Genomic DNA, 23,619 nt, shown 5'->3' with positions numbered 1-23,619 from the left:
CAAATTCAGAAAACAGAATTTAAATTCAGTCGTCTGCTGGAACAAATCTCATCACTTTCAATCTAAGTCATTTACACAAACACAAGATCTCAAGTCAAAGTCAAGTCCCAAGTCACCAGAACTCAAATCAAGTCTCAAGTCTCAAGTCTCAAGTCTTCTCTTCATGCATCAAGTCAAGTCTCAAGCAATTTGAACCGTGACTCGAGTCTGGATTTAGGGATTTAGACATTTACCAAGCAAAATCGGTCATGATCAGAGGTGGGGACTTGAGTCACATGACTTGGACTCGAGTCCCCTCGGAGACGTGTTGTCTGGGAGACGAGGCATCACGGGGGATCGAACCTGCGAGTTTCCCTGAGCATGACGTCGTGTCTCTGAAACAGGTGCGACCGGCTCTGCCTCGTTGTCGCCGGGGGAGACAGATGCTCAGCAGCCTGGGAGACAGAAACAGACAGACGGATAATCACCGTCCTCTTCACCTCTTCATCTGCTTCACTAGTCCTATAATGATGCTCTACATTAGTGCTTTGGCTTTATCCCAGAATACTATGTACACCGGTTTGGGGACACTTTACCTTTTCTAAATTTTCAAAGTACTGTTTGATTTTCTGCAATTCTTTTGTAAACATAAATAGATTTCCTAATATTTGGACCTATTTCTTCAACTCTTAGCTTCATGTTGATCAAAGTGTCTGTTTGGTGTGAAGAAGGTTTTTCATGGCAGAGTCTCTGACTGTCGGCATGAAGGAAGTTACAGCAGTTCAGCTGCTGAGGAGGTTTTTGTTTTGATGAACGTATAGTTTAATTGTTTTAGTGTTATCATCACAAATATTTGCATGTATGATTTTTCTTTTTCTCAAACTAAACCTTAGTCTTTAACAGGGATAAGTTATTGCAAACCAACAAAGAAAACATGTTTTTTTATTAAACAATTTAAAAAGCTAGGTGTCCCCAAACTTTGTTGTGTTTATCCATTTTGGATAAACTGCTACCTGATGTTCATTAATCATTATTTTCATTCTGTCCTCAAACACATGCCAATTTTACAAGTAAAAATCGTAAGATAACTCATAACTATAATAATAATAATAATAACTATAAGTAATAATTCACAATCTTTTCGGTAACACTTTACAATAAGGGTCAGTTAAGGGTTAGTTAATGCTTAATAAGCATTAACTAACCCTTAATTAACAGTTAACTAATGTGTCTGGTACTCATTTACTAATGGTGTTCATGTTAACTAAGGTATTAATTTATACATTATTTAATAGTCATCTTTATAAACTATTAAATAATGTACAAATTAATACCTTAGTTAACATGAACACATTAGTAAATTACACATTAGTTAATTAAGGGTTAGTTATTAAGCATTAACTAACCCTTAACTTAGTGACCCTTATTGTAAAGTGTTACCATATTTTCTAATCACTAATATAGTGAGAGTGTGTTGTCATGAGTTGGGAATTGAACCCGGGTTGTCGCCCATCCTCCCCCCCGACCTCTGACCTCTGACCTCCACACCCTGACTGTCCACCATCAGACTCCTTCTTGTTTCTCGTCCTCTCTCCTCCGTCTCATGCTTTCCTGCTGGGGAAACGCTTTTTTTTTTTTTTTTCATTTTTCGAGCTCCTTATTTGCATTTTAAGACACTGTGCTCGTTTCATGAGATCCGGGCCGGCCGTCCTGCCTCTGGCATCATTCAGAGGAATTAGAATATCGTAAGCTGTTTCATATGTAGGTCACTGAGTCCGAGCCAAAGCCCAAACCAAGTTTCTGCCTCTCTGAACAATGAGCGCAGAGAGTCAGATTATTCATTTGCTGCTGCCTCTTTTCTCTTCAGGTAATTAAAGCCATGACCTGATAGAATGGGATGTCAGTATATTCAGCCATTTACTCAAATTCTTGTGTTAAATATATGAATATTATGCATGAATATGTCACCGGTTTATCAACCAAGGTCTTATGTTACCCACTATCCTTTCAAAAGTATTATAATTTGTTCTAATTTTTTTGCTATCAATTATTATGTAGTCATTATTTTGTGAGTAAGTGTCAGCTGCAGCAGGTTTTGTTGCTACTGGAACTTCATTACCCAGAAACACTAAAATCCAGGAATATTTAAAGGAAACACCTGTCAGTCATCTTGATGATGTCATCTCTCCTCTTGATGACGTCATCTGTCCTGAGGCTGAGGTCACCGGCCTCCACAGCCGATCTGACGCTGATGTTCGTTTAGCTTCGCTCTTCTTTTTTTTCTTCTTCTGTCTTCCATTGTTGTTGTTGTTGTTGTTGTTGTTGTTGTTGTGACTTCCTGCTCTGCACCCCGAAACGCCCCAACGTCACTGAAAAGACAATTTCAGGCAAGCAGGGGATTAAGGCCTGAACACGGGCTGATAATGTAGAGTAGATCCTGTTTGTTTATTGTTTGTTTATTTATTTTAATGTCAGTAAAGTTGCATGTTGCAGCTTTAACTACACCTGTGAGTCTTAACTCCACCCACTGGCTGCTCTACGGAGGTTAAAACAAGCAAACACTGCTTCACCATTTGACCTCTCCCTTCTCTCGCTTTAAATGACTAAATCTGTATTTACATGTCTTCTCTATACGTGAGTTCTCTTAAATATCGTTCTTTTTTCTTCTTCTTCTCCCTATCATTATTATTATTATTATCATCATCATAATAGAGCTGTGTGTGTTTCTGTCACATCAGCCATCTGCAGCCGGGCAGCGGAGCAGGAAGCCTGCAGTTGCCGCAGCAACAGTTCGGCCCGTTCGCTTCGATACAATGGAGGTTTTCAGAGAGAGAGATTTCATCTGCGGAGCTTACACTGCAGTCAAGGTTTATCTTCCTCTCCCAGTCAAAGTGTTTGAATCTCTAGATCCGAAGCCGAAATTACACCGGGGCAGAAAATCAGCAGCGGTGGCAACAATTTGTACAGATGTTTTCACATCATGAACATCAGTTATCATTATTTTTTCAGTAGAAGCTAAATCAGCTGTTTATAGCTGTGTAGCTGTCAGATCTCATCAGTCTGTGATGTTCAATGCTGAGGAGGACGAGTTATTTAGTGACAAAGAGTTGTAATTTACTGTTTTGGTGAATCCACTTTCCCTCAACCTGCCTCGTTGCTTCTACCGCAGTTAGTGATTTACTGCGTTTCCCAGAATGCCTTTCGGCAACCTCCAGAGAAAAGGGGTGAACTTGTTGTATTCAGCTGTGGGGTTTGACATGCAGGTAGAGAGAACCAGCCTAGAGAAAGTGAGTCTTCTTGTACGCAACCCCCAACCTTTCTCTCTGCTGCAGTGCATGCTGGTCTCTCTCCTGCTCCTGTGGTGGAGAAATTGGTCTCTCTCCTCTTCTCCGATGGATTTCTCCCTGTATGATTGTTGAACGTCTCTTGGTGCAAAATGGCAGCTCTAGAAAGAAGCCCTCGCTCTTTGATTCTGAGGGACTGACACCAAAACCTGACGTTTACCGCTGAGGTTTTACATCCTGAAACATTTTCTCATATCAAACTCCACTGGAGCTGCTGGAAACATCTGGAGGTGACGTCACCTCGTCTACGATTGGCCGGTTAGAAAAACCGAGAAGAAAAACACAACAAACTACTGAATGGAGCCAGGAGTGACAAGTACATCAACAATAGATGTTTCCACAGTGTTTCAGAGGGAGTTTTGCCTTTTGGACACGCAGCATTGCTTGTTTCATCCACTTTCAAGTCAAGGCTGTGTATGCGTTACCTAGGCAACCTTTCATGGTTTGACGTTCAGCCCCTCAAAGGCGAGGAATGAAAGAGGCGAGTGGGCATGTGCTTCCTGTTTCCATCTTGTCCCGTGGACTCGGTGTTTGAGTCACGGCGATAAACGCATTTTCGCTCGCCGCCACAGTAAATTATTGTTTGAAAGGTCAGTGTGAAAGGTTCACCGGAGGCGCGCGTTAATGATATCTGTTATTACCCATAATTCCATTAGACCGCATGCCTTTGAATGTTCCAGCTCTGTCCTCCTTTGAGTTGTGTCGCTCCCCCTCGCAGGCCGTCCCCCAGTGAGCTGAAGAGCAAAGTGAAATTGTATCATTCCTCCTCTCCGGCCGCGCTCTTCTGATCCGCTTTGTAATTTTCTCAGATTCCGCATCGTTAGACCGCCGCCGCCGCCGCATCGGTCGCATCGTGTGTGATGTCATCCGAGTGTCAGTTGTGATGTTTACTGCTCAGAAAGTTGTTGAGTCGGGGAGCGTGTGAGCTTTGATCGCTCTTCATTAATGTGTTGGTCTGCTGTCAGGAGGCGGGAGGCGGAGTGATGTTAAGACCTGAAAGCATTAACTTAGCACATTATTCATGTCATTAGTAAATCTATCTACACCATTTAAAACAGACTATTTACAGAAAACTAACCCACAGGCTGTTGAAATTGTTTAATAAACTGCTGGTGATGTTTCAGAGTGAGGCAAGAGGCAGAGTGAGGCAGGAGGCAGAGTGAGGCAGGAGGCAGAGTGAAGCAGAGTGAGGCAGGAGGCAGAGAGGCAGGAGGCAGAGTGAAGCAGAGTGAGGCAGGAGGCAGAGAGGCAGGAGGCAGAGTGAAGCAGAGTGAGGCAGGAGGCAGAGTGAGGCAGAGTGAGGCAGGAGGCAGAGTGAGGCAGAGTGAGGCAGGAGGCAGAGTGAGGCAGAGTGAGGCAGGAGGCAGAGTGAGGCAGGAGGCAGAAGGAGGCAGAGTGAGGCAGAGGGAGGCAGAGTGAGGCAGAGTGAACAGAGTGAGGCAGGAGGCAGAGTGAGGCAGGAGGCAGAGTGAAGCAGAGTGAGGCAGGAGGCAGAGTGAGGCAGGAGGCAGAGTGAGGCAGGAGATAGAGTGAAGCAGAGTGAGGCAGGAGGCAGAGTGAGGCGGGAGGCAGGGTGAGGCAGAGTGAACAGAGTGAGGCAGAGGGAGGCAGGGTGAGGCAGAGTGAAGCAGGAGGCAGGGTGAGGCAGAGTGAAGCAGGAGGCAGGGTGAGGCAGAGTGAAGCAGGAGGCAGAGTGAGACAGGAGGCAGAGTGAGGCAGGGTGAGACAGAGTGAAACAGGAGCCTCGCAGTGCGCTGAAGCAGAAGCTCTGTGGAAACGCCGGCGGAGCGTGAATCATGTGATGCGAGGCCAGGAAGTCTTGGTTTTTCGGTGCGTGTGTTAAGACTCGGGCTCAGTCTGACCTTTGACCTGAGCTGTTTCTCTTATGAGTCAGCGTGCCAAATCATATTTTATATTCCCACATCTGTGAAGGGGAAGAGGAAGGTTCTCAACTCCACGTTCTCCTGTTCCATCTAGTGTTTTAAAGCTCCAGAGACTCAGAGTTTGATACAGAGAGTTCTGCAGAGCTACACAGCAAAACAAGACATTTAATCCAATATTGAGTATTAAAATCAGATTTTTCATACAGCAAGTGGAAAGAATTACCAATGGAGTGAGATAATTTCACTTGTTTCCAATGCAAATCAATAGCCGTCTTTACACAGAGCAAGAAGTTAACCCAGGGTGAAAAGCCGGGTTATTTTTCATAATCATCAATTAGGGCCGGGATGACATATTGAAATTCAATACATCACAATACAAAAATGTGTCAGTCCGTCTGTTGTGTCAGGAACATGAATGGTGATATCAGCTCCATGTTATTCTGCTGTCAGGAACATGAATGGTGATATCAGCTCCATGTTATTCTGCTGTAGTAATCACTAATGAGACTCTTGACCATCACAGTTTCTCCATCCAAATTATATTATTGTCACTTTGTAATGACATTTTTAAATTGTTGTTTACATTCTAGCAGAAAGAAGATAGAGTCTCGCTAGAAAGATTTGAGTCTCATTTGTTGTCACTGAACTTTTATTGATCACATCGTATCCTGGCTGTATTGATCCTGAACCTCATATCGCGTATCGAATCGTATTGTCAGATAAGCAGATCGCCCCGTCACTATTGAGCTAGTTCTTCCTCCATTTTGGTCACTGCAAGAAAAATACAAATACAAAAAATCTGATTGGCTGTTGATGGGCGATGACCGCCAGCAGTTGAGAAGTGGTCGACGTTTCTCAGGTCGCTCAGCTCAATAGAAAACGAATGAACTTGCGGAAATACCTGGAACGCAGAATAAGACTCAATCTGAGACCAAAGTGACTTGTTCCTGTAGAACAGACACACTGCAGAGCCTTCGCCTGCTTTCTTTTCAGTTTTTGCAGAGAATCTGCAGCAGTAGCTGACTGGGAGAGACAGCAGTGGGTTTATCTCTGTGGAGGAGCAGAGGGTCTTAAATAGCAGAGAGAGTTTGGCTTCAAAATGAGATCTGCACCGTTTGGAGAGGAGTGACACCGGCTCCAACTGAATGTTTGATGATAGCATGAAATTGAAAAGAATAATAGTACATTCTAACAGATCGCAGGTGCTTTCAGTTAAAATGATACCGCTTTGACAGATTGGATCCTCTGTATTTTAAGAGATAATGAAAGGTAATGATTTTCTCTTTTTTTTTTGACAGTTGGATGTATGCAGCGTTTTGGAATTTAACTCGTCCATTCCCTGGCTCTCGGTGTCTCAGTGTCTCAGTTTCCATGCAGCAGCTCAGAGCCGGTCTTTGCTCTGCAGAGCTTAATGTGACACACAGAGGAAAATCCCCCTGCCAGTGAGAGGCAGGAGGGATTTCCTAATCTTATTCCTAGGAAACGGGAGCCCATTCCCATGCTCTCCACTGCCATGGGCTGTGTGTGTGTGTGTGTGTGTGTGCGTGTGTGTAGACTGTACATGACAACATTTCTAAATTCCCTCAGCTCATTAATGCCTAGCTTTATTTCTTATTTATTCTTTTTTACCTAATTTTCTGGAATTCATCGCAGTAGGAAAGCCTTAGTGGTAGCAGAGTTTCACCTTGGTTTTCTTGTCAAAATCATGTAGTGTGCATCCATCCTTTCAGTTTCAGTATTTTCTGCAGCGGTAACTTTAGAAAGCTTCGGAAAAGCGTCACCGGTTTCGGTTTTAGTTTTGTTTCGTTTCGTTGCAACTAGAGGTCAGAGACGCAGACTTGAGGTTTGAAGGTTGCCAGTTTGAATTCCTGGACAGTATGGGAAGGGAGTATGGGACCTTCTGTTGCTGGAGCTGGACCAGTCTGCCAGAATGGAACTGGACTGTACTGGTCTGCTCCCAGTGTGAACGTGTACCTGCTAAAAACTGAACTTTTCAGCTTAGCTTTTAATTAGGCTTCATTTTAACTGTTTAATTTGATTGTGTTCTTTTAATGCAATTCATTTAGTCTATTTTCCTTTCCTTTGCATATTCTTATCTTTCTGTTTTACTTAATTTTACTCTTTTAATGCAATGCATTTTGCTTGTTCTTTTATATATTTTTTAATTTCTTTGCCTTGATTGATTGATGTAATTGATATTGAGGTAAAGCAGTTTGAGTTGCATGTTGTGTATGAAAGGTGCTATTAAAATAAATAAAAAGATAAGGTTCAGATATAAATGATAAAATACAGGAAGAACAAAGAAAAGTGAAAAAGTACAATTTTGTTCAGGAGATAAAAGTGCTTGCAATACATTCTATTAATAAAATAACCTTATGGAGTTATTACAGTGAGTTTGGTCTGATCTGCTGTTACAGATACGATCAGCACAGCGGCTCATTGAATTAAATTGGATTGAGGAAAGTCAAGGGCGAGGAGAGCCGGAGCGGATTCATCATGCCTGTGATTTGTGGAGATAAGGTTAATGTGGCCGCTCTGTTAGAAATGCATTACTGATAAAGAGGCTCCAACAAGTCGTTACATAACATACAGTACAAGAATTATTAGCTGGAATATAAAGAGGAAGGTATTTGGACTCATTTATTAGTCGGAGTATAAAGAGGGAAGGTTTGTGTGTGTGTGTGTGTGTGTGTGTGTGTGTGTGTGTGTGTGTGTGTGCTCAGTGTTCAGGTGAGTTACGGTCTGCAGTGTTCAGACCCTGCAGGAGGGGAATCCAATGTGCGCTCATACTCCAGACAGTACGGTAGAAGACAAACAGGCAGACTGGAGGTCAGACCACGGACTGTAAACCAGATGGAGTCGTGGGTGTGATGTCATCCCTTGGCCTCTGAGGGGTTTTGAAGTCTGGAGATTGTGTTCACGGTCATGGTGACATCGGCTGATTATCAATACGGTTTCTTGTGTGTTCTTGTGTCCTCCGTGACGCGTTTAACCTAATATCTCACCGCTGAAGCACGATTCCAAAACAAAAGAACGACAGGACAGAGGGCGGATAGAAAACCCGGAAGTTTCCTCGCCAACCTCAAAATATCGAGGAAGCATCAGATGGTGGAGGTGGGACCGTTCAAAAGTCTGATGGTTTTATTGGTTAGAAAGTTATATTTACGCCTCCTGGTGCAGCATGAGGTCACCATGAAAGCAGTGGTGGAAAGTAACTAAGTACATTTACTCAAGTACTGTACTTCAGTACAATTTAGAGGTACGTGTACTTTACTTGAGTATTTCCATTTCATGCTACTTCATAATTCTACTCCACTACATTTCAGGGGGAAATATTGTACTTTTTACTCCACTACCTTTATTTGATAACTTAAGTTACTAGTTACTTTGCAGATTTAGACTATTAATACAAATTATAAATCAACTAATAAATTGTGATATATTTTTATAGGTTAAGCTACCCAGCAGTATATAAAGTAATTAAAATTAGCTCCATCTTTACCAGCTGCAACATTAAAGTGATGAACACATAAATGCATCAATAATTATAATCCAATAACATGATATATATGATTCTGAAATGGGCCTTTCTGCATAATGAGTACTAAGTAAGATTTTGCAGGACTTTAACTTGTAAAAAGTATTTTTACACTGTGGTATTGCTACTTTTACTTAAGTCAAAGATCTGAGTACTTCTTCCACCACTGCATGAAAGATACTCTGTTTTCCAGGAAGTTTTTTTCTGTTTTCCACTTTGGTCGAACACTTCCATGTTTTCATGTTCCTGCACCAGAAGAACAAAAACAAACTGCATAGTGTTTGCGTAGCGTTTCGGCAGCAGGAGTATTATTTATTATATCTAGTTGCCTGCAGTCAAGTTTCCCACAATGCCGAGCGAAGCCCAAAGGAACGCCGACAGACAATGGAGAGTGTTACAGTCGCGGCCGATGACTGAACAGAGAGCGAAACCCCTCCGAGTGTCAGCGTGACTCCGCTCTCTCCTCCGCAGTTAGATCTTCTGTAATCAGACGGAGTGTTTGGAGAGCGGAGGCGTGGAGGAGGTGGAAGGTGGAGATAAAAACACTTAAGACACAGCGGAGGGCGGGAGGGCGGGAGGGCGGGGGGGGGGGGGGGGGGGGAGGAGGAGGAGCGGGCTGTGTGTCTGCTATTATCTCCCTGGGTCACACACCTTATAATCACACTCTCCCCGAAAAGCCATCTCGGCTCGCTCCCCCAAGACGCAGCTTCATTCAGACGCTTTCAAAGTAAAAATTGATTTCATTTTTGAAGTCGGCGGCGGCGTCAGATTGGAAGTCTCTCTCTCTCTCTCTCTCTCTCTCTCTCTCTCTCTCTCTCTCTCTCTCTCTCTCTCTCTCTCTCTCTCTCGGCGAGGCTCTCCAGGCCGCCGCCGCCGCCGCCGCCGCCACCGGTGTTTTAGCGGAGGCCCGGGGGATTACGGATGTGAAGGTCAGGCTGCTGATCGCTAATGAGAGCGTTTTTTTTTTTTTTTTCTCCTCGTACAACTTACTCCAATTTTCTGACAGACACCTGAAGGTCGTCATCTCATCCTACTATGAAATGAGGAAAACTCTGTCCTTCTGTCTGTCTGTCTGCATCCATTTTGCTCCTCAGTGGGTTGGCCAATCAATCTGAAACTGCACATGGGCATTGAGCATTGGCATAGGCAGGGACTGACGAAGATGATTTTTCCATTTTCCCAAATTTACACTGTTTATTAGCATTTTTGGCAAGTCTGCACGGAGTTGTGGCGCGCGCATCCCCGGGTCTGGACTAGTACTCAAATGAAACGTGGAACTTGGTGGAAGCTCTCCGTCGACAGTGAAATAATCCTCTTGAATGATTCCAGACTGAATATGACCACTGTCTTTATTATTTATTATTCATCATATCTCTACCACACTGCAAAAATGACAAGCTGCCCAGTGATTTTATCTTGTTTCCAGATCTATCAAGCTTACTTTCATGATATTTTTAGTCAAATTATCTCGCTGGTTTCAGTAAATTTCACTTGATACATGCCAACATGACTTCTGTCAATAAATCATCATAAAACAATGAAGAAAATCTTGAAACAAGAAACTTTCTCCAAGACAATTTCACTTTTACGTTACATTCTCCTGAAAAAACGTCAAATATGTTGAAACTGGTAAAAATTATCTGTCAGTGCTATAAGATGATTTCACAAAAAAATAAATCCTAAAATAAGCTTGATAAGTCTGGATACAAGATAAAAATAACAAGTTTGTCGTTTTTTCAGTGCAGAGACTCAACCCAAACCCACAGGCACTGACTTAATGTGACATCACTTGTTGAAATAGAGATATGAGAAATAGAGATCTGCCTTCTGGATTGAAAACGACTGGCTGACCGACCAATAGAAACGCATCCCTGTAGATGATTTGTGTGACAGGAGTGATGTTTTTATTTTTTTATTTTATTGGTATTGTTAAAAGAAGAACAATTTGACTTATCAGAAGTCAGGTGTACAGCTGTCATGAGGGAAAAAAATAGCTCCATTCTAAAAGAAGATGTTTGAGATATATTGTGTGATTTGTATATTTGAAATAATGGAAATAGTGTTAATTGAAATACTAGTGATACTGAATAGTTAATTTGTACTGTATTCATAATCATTGATTATTATAGAACATTAGATTTTCCTACAGTTTCTTATAGTTTTAGTTTAGTTTATTTTTATTATTTTAATCCCACATGGGATTACAGGACACCACCATTTTACAAAACATACATCTTCCGGTGATACATATAAGAGCAAAAAAAAATAAAAAAATAAATGACCACATTATAAAGTACTGCTATATTCTTTCAAATAACATATTTGAAATGATAGGTTTCAAATGAACAATACACTGAAAAGAACTGCTACAAATTTACAGTTTATCTTGATAAAGAGTTTTTCTTCTCATCTCTCAGGCTTTCTCCAGGTAAGTAGCTAATCTAAATGATTCATAAGCAAACAGCCAACTCAATCTTTGTGCATCATCCATATTTACAAAATCAATATCTGTTTTTATCTTACTAAACAAAGTATTGCACAGTTCCCAGTAAAAAGGGCAATAGAAAACAAAGTGAACCTCATTTTCTATATCAGTCAAACAGCACATTGAACAAATCCGCTTTTCTTCTTCCAGACTGACAAACCGTCCAGTTTCACCTGTAAGTGGTAAAATACCAGATCTCAGCTGGGCACATAAGGCTCTTTGCTTTTTAGATAAATGATATATAGTACATTCTGTTTGGTTGAAATGCTCCTTTACGTCACTGCCGTTAGACTCAGCTGGAGGGAGAAAGTCCAGTGAGCAGCACAGTGTTTTGATTGAGAAAGATTATTTGCCGATTGATGAATCTTGTTAGTCAGCAACCGTTTGATTTCCACTAAATGTTTCTAAAGTTTCTGGAGATTTACTGGCATCAGACTGGACCCAACCTGAAGCTGTTCTGCTCACTTTGGATTCAGAAGTCGTCGCCTCTTGTTTGTCGGGGGAAGCCGGGATCCCGCTCACCTCCGGCTCCTTGATATTTCATTTGCAGCAAAACGGCTTTATCTGTCTCCGCTGCGACCTTATCGAGCCGGAGTGTTTCTGCGACATTTCCCACCCTGCCTTCACATTAAACTAAATGTATCTGTTCTGTGCAGCGCCAGATAAGTGCTGCGGAATTGAGGTTTTGAATTGAAAGTACCCCGGCGGTGTGATATCCCTCCTCCCAGCCATCCGTCACCCTGCACCCGCTCCCTCGCTCGCCCGCTCCCTCGCTCCCTCGCTCGCCCCCTCCCTCCCTCCCTCGCTCGCCCGGCTGAGGTAAAGCAGTTCTCATTTGTATGCAAATAGAGGAGCCGCTCCCGCCGTGTGGGATAATGTACACTTCAGCGTGAGGTGTTAATATTTAAATCGGCCATGTTTTGATGAACAGGGTACACATGCCAATATGAGGAATTCATCCGACGCTGTAACGACACAACCTTGGCAGGCTTCACAGAGGATCGTGGTTTCCACCGGAATGCTGATTTTAACGCTCTGGAAATTAGACGTGACGGCGGCCATTTAGCGCCCGAGCATTAGCGCCGTAAAAAAGCTCTTTTTCCCCTCGCCGTTTTCTTTGCAATGTTAAACAGATATAGACAAATTTTGGTTTTTGATCTGAGAGAGTTGCTAATTTGTGAATATCCGATCCGGACTGCGGTGAGTTTCTCGGCTCAAGCCACAGATGATGACACACACACACATGGCCTCCTCGCTCCACACAGACACATCTGAGACGGTCTGGTCTGGGCCGATGGGGTTTCAGAGGAGACGGTCTGGTCTGGTCTGGGCTGACAGGGTTTCAGAGGAGACGGTCTGGTCTGGGCCGACGGGGTTTCAGAGGAGACGGTCTGGGCCGACGGGGTTTCAGAGGAGACGGTCTGGGCCGACGGGGTTTCAGAGGAGACGGTCTGGTCTGGGCCGACGGGGTCTCAGAGGAGACGGTCTGGGCCGACGGGGTTTCAGAGGAGACGGTCTGGGCCGACGGGTTTTCAGGGGAGACGGTCTGGTCTGGGCTGACGGGGTTTCAGAGGAGATGGTCTGGTCTGGGCCAACGGGGTTTCAGAGGACGCGGTCTGGGCTGATGGGGTTTCAGAGGGATGGTCTGGGCCGACGGGGTTTCAGAGGGATGGTCTGGGCCGACGGGGTTTCAGAGGAGATGGTCTGGTGTGGGCCGACGGGGTTTCAGAGGAGACGGTCTGGGCTGACCGGTTGGGGTTCAGTTCCGGGTTGAGCAAGGCACTAACGCTGCAAAGGTTGAGGGTTTCATTCCCACTGGAGTCTCCCTTGTTGATTGATTGAATCCTTTTCATCTTGAAACTGAAGTTGAAAACAAAATCTTTCAAGAGAGAGCTGAGCACAAAAAAAAATGACAGACAGGTTTAGTTCAGTCACATGTTAAAAAACACTCAGACAGACAGAGAGAGAGACAATCACATGAATCAGAAAGGGATTAAAGCTTTAAAATCAGACTCTATTGAAACAATTACAGGAATCAAAGAAGAGATGAATGCTTTAAAAACACCCAGGGGAACAAGAGAGTAGAGAGACTTTGTAATTTGTAAAATTAGAGTAGAAAGACTTTGTAATTTCAAAGCCATTGCAGGTCATTAGTAACAGAACCAGTATCTAAATGAGCAGGTGCTGTGATCTGGTGCTGCTGATTTAAAACTGTATGCACTCATGGGACTGTGAGGCGCTCCGGATAAAACAGTCCACCAAGTGACATGTTTGCATTGTTTGTATGGGAGTTGTGCTTCATTAGACAGTTAACAGAAGAAGTCCCGGTCCAGATTTGAACCCAGGATGTCGCAGTTCTCTGAGCCGGCAGGAAGCAGAGCAGCTTTGTATTAAAGGCCGGAGTCGGCTGCTGCCTGCGGCTCCGTGTTTTTTCTCTGGGTTTTTTCTAAAGTGTTTTTAGTTATTTACCTCAGTTATGGGTGAACTATGCATCACCCAGAATGTAAGTAAGTAATAAGTACAACCTTTTCACCTGCGTCTGTGTGTCTGTCCGTCCGTCTGTCTGTTAGCAGGATATCTCTAAACGTTGGGCACAGATTTGCACAAAACTTGGACACAAAAGTACTCAGATCTTTTACTTCAGTAAAAGTAGAAATACCACAGTATAAAAATACTCTGTTACAGTAAAAGTCCTGCAGTCCTGCAAAATGTTACTTAAGTAAAAGTACAAAAGTATTAGCATCAAAATGTACTTAAAGCTACAAAAGTAAAAGTACTCATTATGCAGAATGGCCCATTTCAGAATAATACAGTATATATTATATTATTGAATTATAATTATTGATGCATTAATGTGTAAGCATCACTTTAATGTTGCAGCTGGAAAAGGTGGGGCTGATTTCCACTACTTTATATACTGCTGGGTATCTTACAGTAATCTATAATAATACATCACAATTTATTAGTTGATTATATTTTGTATTAATAATCTGAATCTGCAAAGTAACTAGTAACTTAAGTTATCAAAGGTAGTGGAGTAAAACGAAGTACAGTATTCGAGTAAATGTACTTAGTTACTTTCCACCTCTGGAAGGTTGGTTATGAGCCAAGGAAGAACTGATGAACTTTTCATGTCGACTGGTCAAAAGGGGGCGTGGCTTATCACCAAAAGGTGCACAATTGCCTTGCGGGGTGTTGTCAGACATGGAGGAGGTCTGAGCTCTACTGAGCACATTTTCTAGTTCTAAATATTTTAATTGGTTTCCCTCCTCACATTTTTTAACTTCAGTCTGTGCCTTCAATCAGGAAACTGAACTCCTGGCACAAGAAAGAGTTTACTGTCTATGTGAAGAGGAGTCAGTTCAGCTCACCTCTTTTTTTTGTGGTAAAACTTTCAGTTTTAATGTCTGTTAGTGTTGCAGTTTGTCTTTCCATCAGAGTCACATGAGAGTCTGAACAGCTGATTCTGATAGAACACTGGAGGGAAATAGTCTAGTGGCACAGGAAGTGATGCGTTAGTAGACGCTAATGCTAACTGCCGCGGCCGCTTTAGCATCTTTAGCTTTGTGAGTAGTATTCTCCAGCGGCAGACGCTCCTCCTCAGTCTCTTCCTCCTCCTCCTCCTCCTCTCTTTCCTCAGCTTCCTCCTCTTTCTCTTCCTCCCCTTCCTCCTCTCTTTTCTCAGCTTCCTCTTATTCCTCCACCTCCTTGTCCCCCTCCTGCTCCTCTTCCTCCTCCTCTCTTTCCTCAGCTTCCTCCTCTTTCTCTTCCTCCCCTTCCTCCTCTCTTTTCTCAGCTTCCTCTTATTCCTCCACCTCCTTGTCCCCCTCCTGCTCCTCCTCCTCCTCTTCCTCCTCAGTCTCTTCCTCCTTCTCCCCTTTCTCCTCCTCTCTTTCCTCAGCTTCCTCCTCTTTCTCTTCCTCCCCTTCCTCCTCCTTTTGCTCTTCCTCCTCAGTGTCTTCCTCCTTCTCCCCTTCCTCCTCTCTTTCCTCAGCTTCCTTCTTATCCCCACTCCCTCCTCCTACTCCCCCTGTTTCTCCTCTTCCTCCTGAAAAGCAGCTTAACGATGAGAGGCAAACTCAGTCTCTCTCTCTTCCTTTTCTCTCTCTCTCTCTCTCTCTCTGTCTCTCTCTCTTTCTCTCTCTCTCTCTCTCAGTCATTAAAGCAGCAGTAAACTGGCAGACAGCTGATGTGTCACTCACTTATGTTTCATGTGAAGCAAAGTGATTGAATGATGGAAATATTAATCAGAGAGTTTTACTGGAGGCAAAGCAGAATCATTAAACCTGACAGAGAATCTGCTCCTTTACCAGTTCATCTGTTTACCGGATGGGACTGTCACATTGAGTGTGTGTGTGTGTGTGATTGACTGATTCATTGGTAAACTTTATTGATCCCCAAGGGGAAGCTGAGGTAAACCCTCCGCACACAAAACAAAACCTACACCTACACACTGGTTACATATTCAGATTGTATGTGTGAGAGAGAGAGTTTGCTCCCCCACCACACACACACACACACACACACACACACACACACACAAATACACACACCCCAATTTGTTATTTCTATTCCTCTCCATCTAAAATTTCTCTCTTCAGTTCAGTTCATTTCAGTTCAGTTCAGTGTTGACAGACTGAATCACATTTACAACAGAACAATACAAACCAAATCAGATTGTGCAGCACTTCTCAAAACACAGTTACAAAGCAAAGCAACGGATTAAAAAATAATCAACAGCAAAATCAATAAAACAAGAAATATAAAAACAAGGCAGAGTTTTAAAAATGGAGGTCAGGAACAAATAATAGCTAAAAGTTCATCAGCTAAAAGCCGATCGTTGGAGAGCCTGGGAGAGCTGACAGCAAAGAACCGACTGATCGCTTTTAATCAACGTCTTGGAACAGCCAATAGGAACCTCTCGTTGTTAATCTACATTTTGGAACAGCCAATAGGAACCTCTCGTTGTTAATCTACATTTTGGAACAGCCAATAGGAACCTCTCGTTGTTAATCTACATCTTGGAACAGCCAATAGGAACCTCTCGTTGTTAACCTACATCTTGGAACAGCCAATAGGAACCTCTTGTAGTTAATCTACATCTTGGAACAGCCAATAGGAACCTCGTTGTTAACCTACATCTTGGAACAGCCAATAGGAACCTCTCGTTGTTAATCTACATCTTGGATCAACCAATAGGAACCTCTCGTTGTTAATCTCCATTTTGGAACAGCCAATAGGAACCTCTCGTTGTTAATCCCCATTTTGGAACAGCCAATAGGAACCTCTTGTAGTTAATCTACATCTTGGAACAGCCAATAGGAACCTCTCGTTGTTAATCTACATCTTGGATCAGCCAATAGGAACCTCTCGTTGTTAATCTACATCTTGGAACAGCCAATAGGAACCTCTTGTGGTTAATCTCCATTCTGGAACATTTTGGAATGGGTATGGGATGAAAATGGGAGTTTTGGGTCTAAAGTTATTTGGAAGAGTGGAATAGAGGCTTTTTGAAGAAGTGGCTGAACTGTATTATGTTTGAACCAGGACCTGAACCTGCAGCCAGGGAGACAGTTATGATAGCAGGTACATCAGCGCTCTCATACAACATGGACAGATCCCTGTTATCAGCCTAATGGATTCTGGTGATTGGTGAGGGATCCAACAACAGATGAAGTTATGTCATCCTACTGTCTGATTTCTTTACTTGTTTCATTAAGAATCAGATTTTAAAGTCCCCATGAAATGAACTCCTATTACTTTTACTTCCTGGAAAACAGAGTGGCTGATTATGAAAACGTCAAAGAACGGCAAGTCGATACTTGTGTCCTTGTGGAGAACGTTCTTCCCGAGTTGTCTGGGGGAGAACGATCTTCTCATCAAAGTCAGCACAGAGAAGCTTCCTTGCAATTTGAGATGGACTGCTACCAGCTGTTAACCGTCGGTCAACTCTCCGTCCGATGCATCCTCGATATTTTGAGGTTAAGGAAACTTGTCAACCTTTTCTATCCGTCCTCCGTCCGGTCGTTCTTTTGAATTCGGAATTGTGCTTCGGTGGTGAGATATTATGTAAAACACATCATGGAGGACACAAGAACGCACAGGAACACGTATTGATAATCAGTATCTTTCATGGTGATCTCATGCTGCACCAGGAGGCGTAAATATAAATTCCAACCCATAAAACATCACAGATTTTTGAACAGTCCCGCCCCTCCGCCCCTCCCATCCAATAAAACTGCCATTCTCTCCCTGACTGATCTCCCATTGGTTTACACTTTCGAATGATCCCTCACTCTGTTATGTCAACAGGAAATACATCAAATCAAGGAAGTAAAGATGCTGCTTCATGGGGTCTTTAAAGCCACTTTTCCACCGCATGGTACCGGCTCAACTCGACTCGACTCTACTCGCCTTTTTTGGTTTTCCATTGGGCGAGTACCAGGTACCAGGTGCCATATCACCTGGTACCTGGTACTTTTTTTGGCAGCACCTCCGTCGAGGTTCCAAGCGAGCTGAGGCGAGACCAAAAGGAGACGTGAAAACACTGCAGACTGCTGATTGGTCAGTGAGAATCGTCATCATTGCGTGACACGGGACATCCTGATGTAGGATTTCCCAAACTCTCCTGTTTTTTTTCAGCAGTCTTTTGTCTCGCTGCCTTCAGCCTCTCCTGAAATAAAATCTGTCTCCTTGCTGTGACTAAACAGCCACATACCGAGAATCAAGAACACAATCACCTTCCATATCCTCCATTGTTGCTGTGTGTGTCGCGTTTGAAGATGACGTCACGGCAGTTTCATGCGGCGTTGTTATGACGACCAGTTGTGTGGGGGGGGGGGGCACATTGAGGGGGTACTATCTGCAGTGGAAAACCAAATGGTACTACCAAAAGCGAGTAGAGTTGAGTCGAGTTGAGCCGGTACCATGAGGTGGAAAAGCGACATAAGTCTCAGTAGATGAAACAGCCAATACAGTACAATACAGTACCAATGCAGGAGATGCAGGATTGGTTTATGAAAGTGTTGGTGTTCAAATTAAGGGGAAAGATAATTTCACAGAACATAACACATAACACCACACACAGACTTTCTACATGTTCTTAATTTGTTGGGGGAACAGGGTGATAACATTATTTAGTTTTATGTCTCTTCCAGCAGAGAAACCCGTTCTGACCTTTACTGCAGAGACCAGACTGCACCGGCTCCCTAATGACTTCAGATGAAACTTTAATGAATCCTGTGGGGGGAATTGGGTCGTCACAGCGGCTCAGAGCAAGATGTAGATAAGAATAAGACAAATAGCGAGAACTGAAGACAATTAAAACAAATAATAATTACAGCAACAAGACAATACAATAATGAAACATACTGTGGAGCGGTACAAGAAAAAGATAGAGTGTCTTCATTAACAGGTTTGCAGGCTGCAGTGGAAGTGTTAACCGAGGACCAACATACAGAAATGTTTCAACATTATTATCATCACAGTTATTCATGTGTGCAGAAATCTTTATTGTTAAAAAGCTAGAAAATGGTCTCAGTAAGTTTGTGCAAATGCGAATATCCTAAAATTTGACCATTTTCATGACAAAATCTGGTGTAAGTATTCAGTGTTTCCACCTGGATTCTGTTCTTGTCGGGGTGGAGAAGCCTCTGAAACATCAGTTAGACTCTAAAACATACTTTATATATGCATCTATACTTGAGTGGAATTAATTCAGGTTAAGGTCTTCCCATAGACAACCAGTGTATTGATCAATTCTACAATAAATATGTAATCAATCAAACGGACAGACTGGAGCAGATCCATTTTAAATACAAGGAAAACGTTTTTGGAAAACTAATATATCACAAATACTGTATATCAATCTAACCTCAGTGTGTGTGTACATACTGTGTGTGTGTGTGTGTGTGTGTGTGTGTGTGTGTGTGTGTGTGAGGGCAAGAGCCTACACTGCAAAAATAACATCCATCTTAAGAAATCATTTAGTTCAGTCTTAAAAAAGTGGAACAGCTTACTGATAGGGTGAGATGCAGGAGGGAGGATCAGCTGGAGGAGACAGGACCAGAGACAGGAAGTAGTTTGACGGTTGTAGGGGAAAAATGAGTCTCACCCTTGTGGGTCAAAATGAATGAGCAGAGGTTCAAGAGTCTTCCGTGGATTCTTTATTCAGACATGTCTGGAGAGAAAACCTTAAGCACACACACACAGCTGCAGGATATTCTCTGACCAAAAGGTAGAAATATCAGTTTCTTATACACTTCAGTATGTATAGTTGCTTTGTTTGTCCTTTTCTAAGAAATCTATGTATGGCCGACGTCATAAGCACACTTCAAACTAGTCTAAACCAGTTCTACAATACACAACTAACATAAGTTCTATTCTTACATGATTGTCTCTAACAATGGACACTATTCTGAGGACTAAACTCCTCATCATGTCCTGCAGAAGTCATACAGTTCACACATGACAGCTGCATGACTTCTTCATCTGAGCAGGACCTCCTTTACTGAATACTCCATTGTAAGATATATAGGACAAACACACAATATCATATTTTATTTCCTACACCAGTGTTTCTCAACGTGGGGTCCGGGGACCACCAGGGGTCCTTGAGGGGGTTCCAGGGGGTCCCCAGGCAAATTGATGAATTGTTAAACTTCACCATTATTTTATTTACATGAAGTTAACACAATTAGAAAATGCAGAAGAATGACTGTTTTGATCATAGTTTCTCTGTTATCTCTCTACCTACAATACAGATAGTCATGGAATACTGGGACATAATCATATCTAACAATAAAAATATTCTCAGATTTGGGTCCGAGACACAAAATCTCATCAAATGGGGGTCCGAGGCCCAAATGTGGACTAAATTAGGGGTCCTTGATATGAAGGGTTTCCACATCTGCACGACAACACGAAACCAGCGTTTTTCAAATTGATCCACTTGGGAGAGCGTTCTCAGAAAGCCTCGTTTTCTCTGGTGGAAAACGCCAGCTAACCCAAACCCTAAGGCCAAAACGGAAAAAAAAAGATGACGTTTTCAAATTTACCCGGATTAGTGTGGACTAGTTGCCTGATATCAGACAGAATTGTCAACTCGTTACACTGAAAAAGAAACTAGGACAGCTCTCCAAATTGACTTTTCATTTGCCACACGGACGTTTCGGGCAAGACGCCTTTCTTCAGTGTGTGTATTGGCAATTTCACAATCAATAGGCACAGGTGGGATTAATTATAGGTGTCCACAACTGGCACAACAGGTCTATCGCAGAAGGGGGGAGTCACAATTGCATGATGTAGGTTACTAAATCATGAAACAGTTTATACAAAAAAATGTATACAAAAAAAAAAAAAGGGTACCAAGGGAGTGTATCCAATACGCCGGAAGGATTCTGTCCCTGTTGCCACCTCTCTGTGGCATATTCACTGTCTCAATGCCCATATAATGTAGTTCACTCAAGCTGTGGTTATGACTATTAAAATGCCTAGCCACCGATCAACTCGTTCCACTCCATCTCCATCTTCAGTCTGACATTGCCTCCACTCTAACCCATTTCCGTGGGGGAGGGGGGATTCGATTTTCCCTAACCAATCACTAGAGACCGACGTATCCGCCTGAATCTAACGTCATTTTAAGTCGACACTGATGCGAAAAAATCATCTCCCCTTTGAATAAATGCCTTTAAAGCAGAGCGCTGTTCGGATTTCAAAGTAATTGGTACTTTTAATGGATTCAGAACAGCCTGGATAGCAGCGTCTATCTTGTCTATAGCGGTCGCCATTGTTGTTATTACTTCTCCTTGGTTCCTGCGCACAGCTTGACAACAGCTTTAGTCCCGCCTGTGGCTCTGATTGGCTAATCGTTAGGCCCCCCCGGCGCTCATTGGGCCGATTGTTTTTCAACCGAGAAACCGCTCTTTCATGTCACGATGCCAGACCAGAATCAGTCAACTGGTGGAGTGGGCGGAGTCAAAGGTCTGGACCCAGGCAAAGTGGACTAGGCCTTTAAAGACAGCTGGCTGATGAAGAGGAGCAGATTTGGAACAATTCTCTTGTTTTTTTCAGCTGTTTTTCTCTAGCTGTGTGGGCTGCTACTGTATCTCGTATAGATGAATGAAATGAATGAGTGAAAAATACAACTGTCCATGTCTCTCCCCCTCCAGGCTGGGTGTGCATCGCTCAGTCCCTGAAGGTTCCTCGGGAGCCGCGGCCCGGAGAGTTCGATAAGATCATCCTCCGTCTGCTGGAGACGCCCAACGCCCGGGCCGTCGTCATGTTCGCCAACGAGGACGACATCCGGTACGCACACACACACACACACACACACACACACACACACACACACACTGCTCGGTCTGTTCTGTCAGTTAATCCACCAACTGTTGAGTGCAGATTAAGATAACGAGCTTCCAATTATGTGAGCGAACTGTTTGCGAGCGGAGAGTCTCAACCTGCAGCTTATCTCCCATTCAAACCAAATTAACAGCTGATTCTGATCTGCAGCTGAATATCACAACCAGAGAGAAACCACTCGGTCCTGCTCACCCCCGACTGAGAGAGAGAGGGAGAGAGGGGGAGGGGGGAAGAGGGATAGAGACAGAGGGAGAGAGAGAGAGGGAGAGAGAGAGGCAACAGGTTCTGCTGCTCTGTGGATCATTTTAACATTGATAAATTATTATCACAATTAATTTAGAGACATTAGAATAATTACTGTAAACAGAAAACCATCACTGGGAAGACTGTCAGCCTCTACACTGGCTCTGTCTCATGGGGAACATACTGTAGCTTCCTACTTCCTTGCTCCCTAACTAGGAAGCTTCCTAATAAGGTTCCTTGCACAGATCTTGAACAGATAGAACAGTCATTCCCATTCAAGTCAACGTTCCAGAACAGTCGGAGCGGCGGCCATCTTGCTGTGACCCGTTGGACTAGCTTCTGTATAAAGCGACTGACAGCAAGTCACTGAGCTGAGAGGTTTTACAGCAAGAACCAAAGCAGCTTCTCTGTCTCCTTGCTGCCATGGATTGCTAACATGCTAATGTTGACTAGAAGAGCTAGAGAGAGAAGTCCAGTCTGTGATAAAGCTACGTTAGCCTCGTCGCTAACGTTAGCTTCCAGTTGAGTTTTCACAGTTTGCTAACAGACTCATCTGCTCAGTTCTCACAGTGTGACAGACTTTACAGCCTTAATGTCCAGACTGTGCTGTCACCATAGCAACTAACACTTAAAATTCCATGATCGCCATGTTATGCTGTACTAGCCAAATTACCATGACAAACCGTGGAAGAACCGTTCTATCCATTCAAGTTCTGTGGTTCCTTGTTTGAAATAACTGGTTTGAGACAGACAGCCTTTCCTAAGTCGTGTCATGTGATTGCAGTTAATGTTAAACTGCTTTTTCAAAACACATTAAAGGAATAGTTCACCCAAAAATGAAAATTCTGTCATCATCTCCTCTCCCTCATGCCAGTTGAAACTCAGGTGAAGTTTGTCCATATAACACACAGGGAGGCTGCAGCACAACTCCATAGCAGCCTTCTCCAAAACAACTGAAGTCAGTGGGGACCAGTTCTTCAGAGTTCCAAAAAGACCTACAGTATATTTACACCATCATTTAGTGCAAATCTGAACTACAGCTGATTGATTTGCTACAAATAATGGTGTATAGGTCTTTCTATTCACAGTGTGATTGTTTGTCTGTTTTTGTTTTGGAGCTCTAAAGAACAGGTCCCCATTGACTTCAGTTGTTTTGGAGAAGGCTGCTACCAAGTTGTGCTGCAGCCTCCCTGTGTGTTATATGGACTAACACATTTCACCTGTGTGTCATTTGGCTTGAGGGTGAGGAGATGATGACAGGATTTTCATTTTTGGGTGAGCCATTCCTTTAAAGACTCCATGAAGTGGCATGGAGAGCGTGAAACTCAGGGCGGGAATTGTCAGCAGGGGCTTATTTGATGAGATATGGAGGAAGTGGTGTGAGATACCAAAAGTCTCTACCATGCTCTCAATTGTTTACAGTAATTATACCAAGCTAGCACTGTTAATTTGATAATGATAGATTCATGTGAAATGATATTTGAAATGATACACGTAGCACCCTTAATATTCCACTTAGTTTTAACATGGGGGTTATTCGGCTCTTGACAACTATGAAAACCAGAAACTACTCATCAAGATCATATGCAGCTGGACGAGTTTGTAGTGAATCTGATCACCGTGTTCAATATCAGTATTCAGGCTATTTTTGTGGCCTCATTCAAATGAATGGGAAGTAAAAACCTGAACGCTACAAACTCATCCAGCTGCATCTGATCTTGGTGAGTAGTTTATATTCTGGTTTTCATGGCGGTCAAGTTTCCAAATAACCCCCATGTTAAAACTAAG

At 43.1% G+C, this 23,619-nt stretch overlaps 1 protein-coding gene across 1 annotated transcript in view; it reads left to right on the top strand.

Annotated features, from left to right (window-relative positions):
- LOC139666199 (metabotropic glutamate receptor 8-like) overlaps positions 1–23,619 on the top strand; it is a gene marked incomplete at its 3' end in the record, with an annotated part of 91,988 nt that overhangs the window by 40,210 nt on the left and 28,159 nt on the right. Inside the window, exon 3 of the mRNA XM_071545330.1 lies at positions 21,399–21,534. Coding sequence (XP_071401431.1) covers positions 21,399–21,534 — 136 coding nt within the window. The remainder of the gene's footprint in view (positions 1–21,398; positions 21,535–23,619) is intronic.

The sequence above is a fragment of the Centroberyx affinis genome, unplaced genomic scaffold, assembly GCF_046629955.1.
Source record: "Centroberyx affinis isolate AG114_WGS23_722 - 3 ecotype Tasmania unplaced genomic scaffold, CSIRO-AGI_Caff_v1 ptg004863l_1, whole genome shotgun sequence".
Lineage (NCBI taxonomy): Eukaryota > Metazoa > Chordata > Actinopteri > Beryciformes > Berycidae > Centroberyx > Centroberyx affinis.
This window is presented reverse-complemented; position numbering and strand designations above follow the sequence as displayed.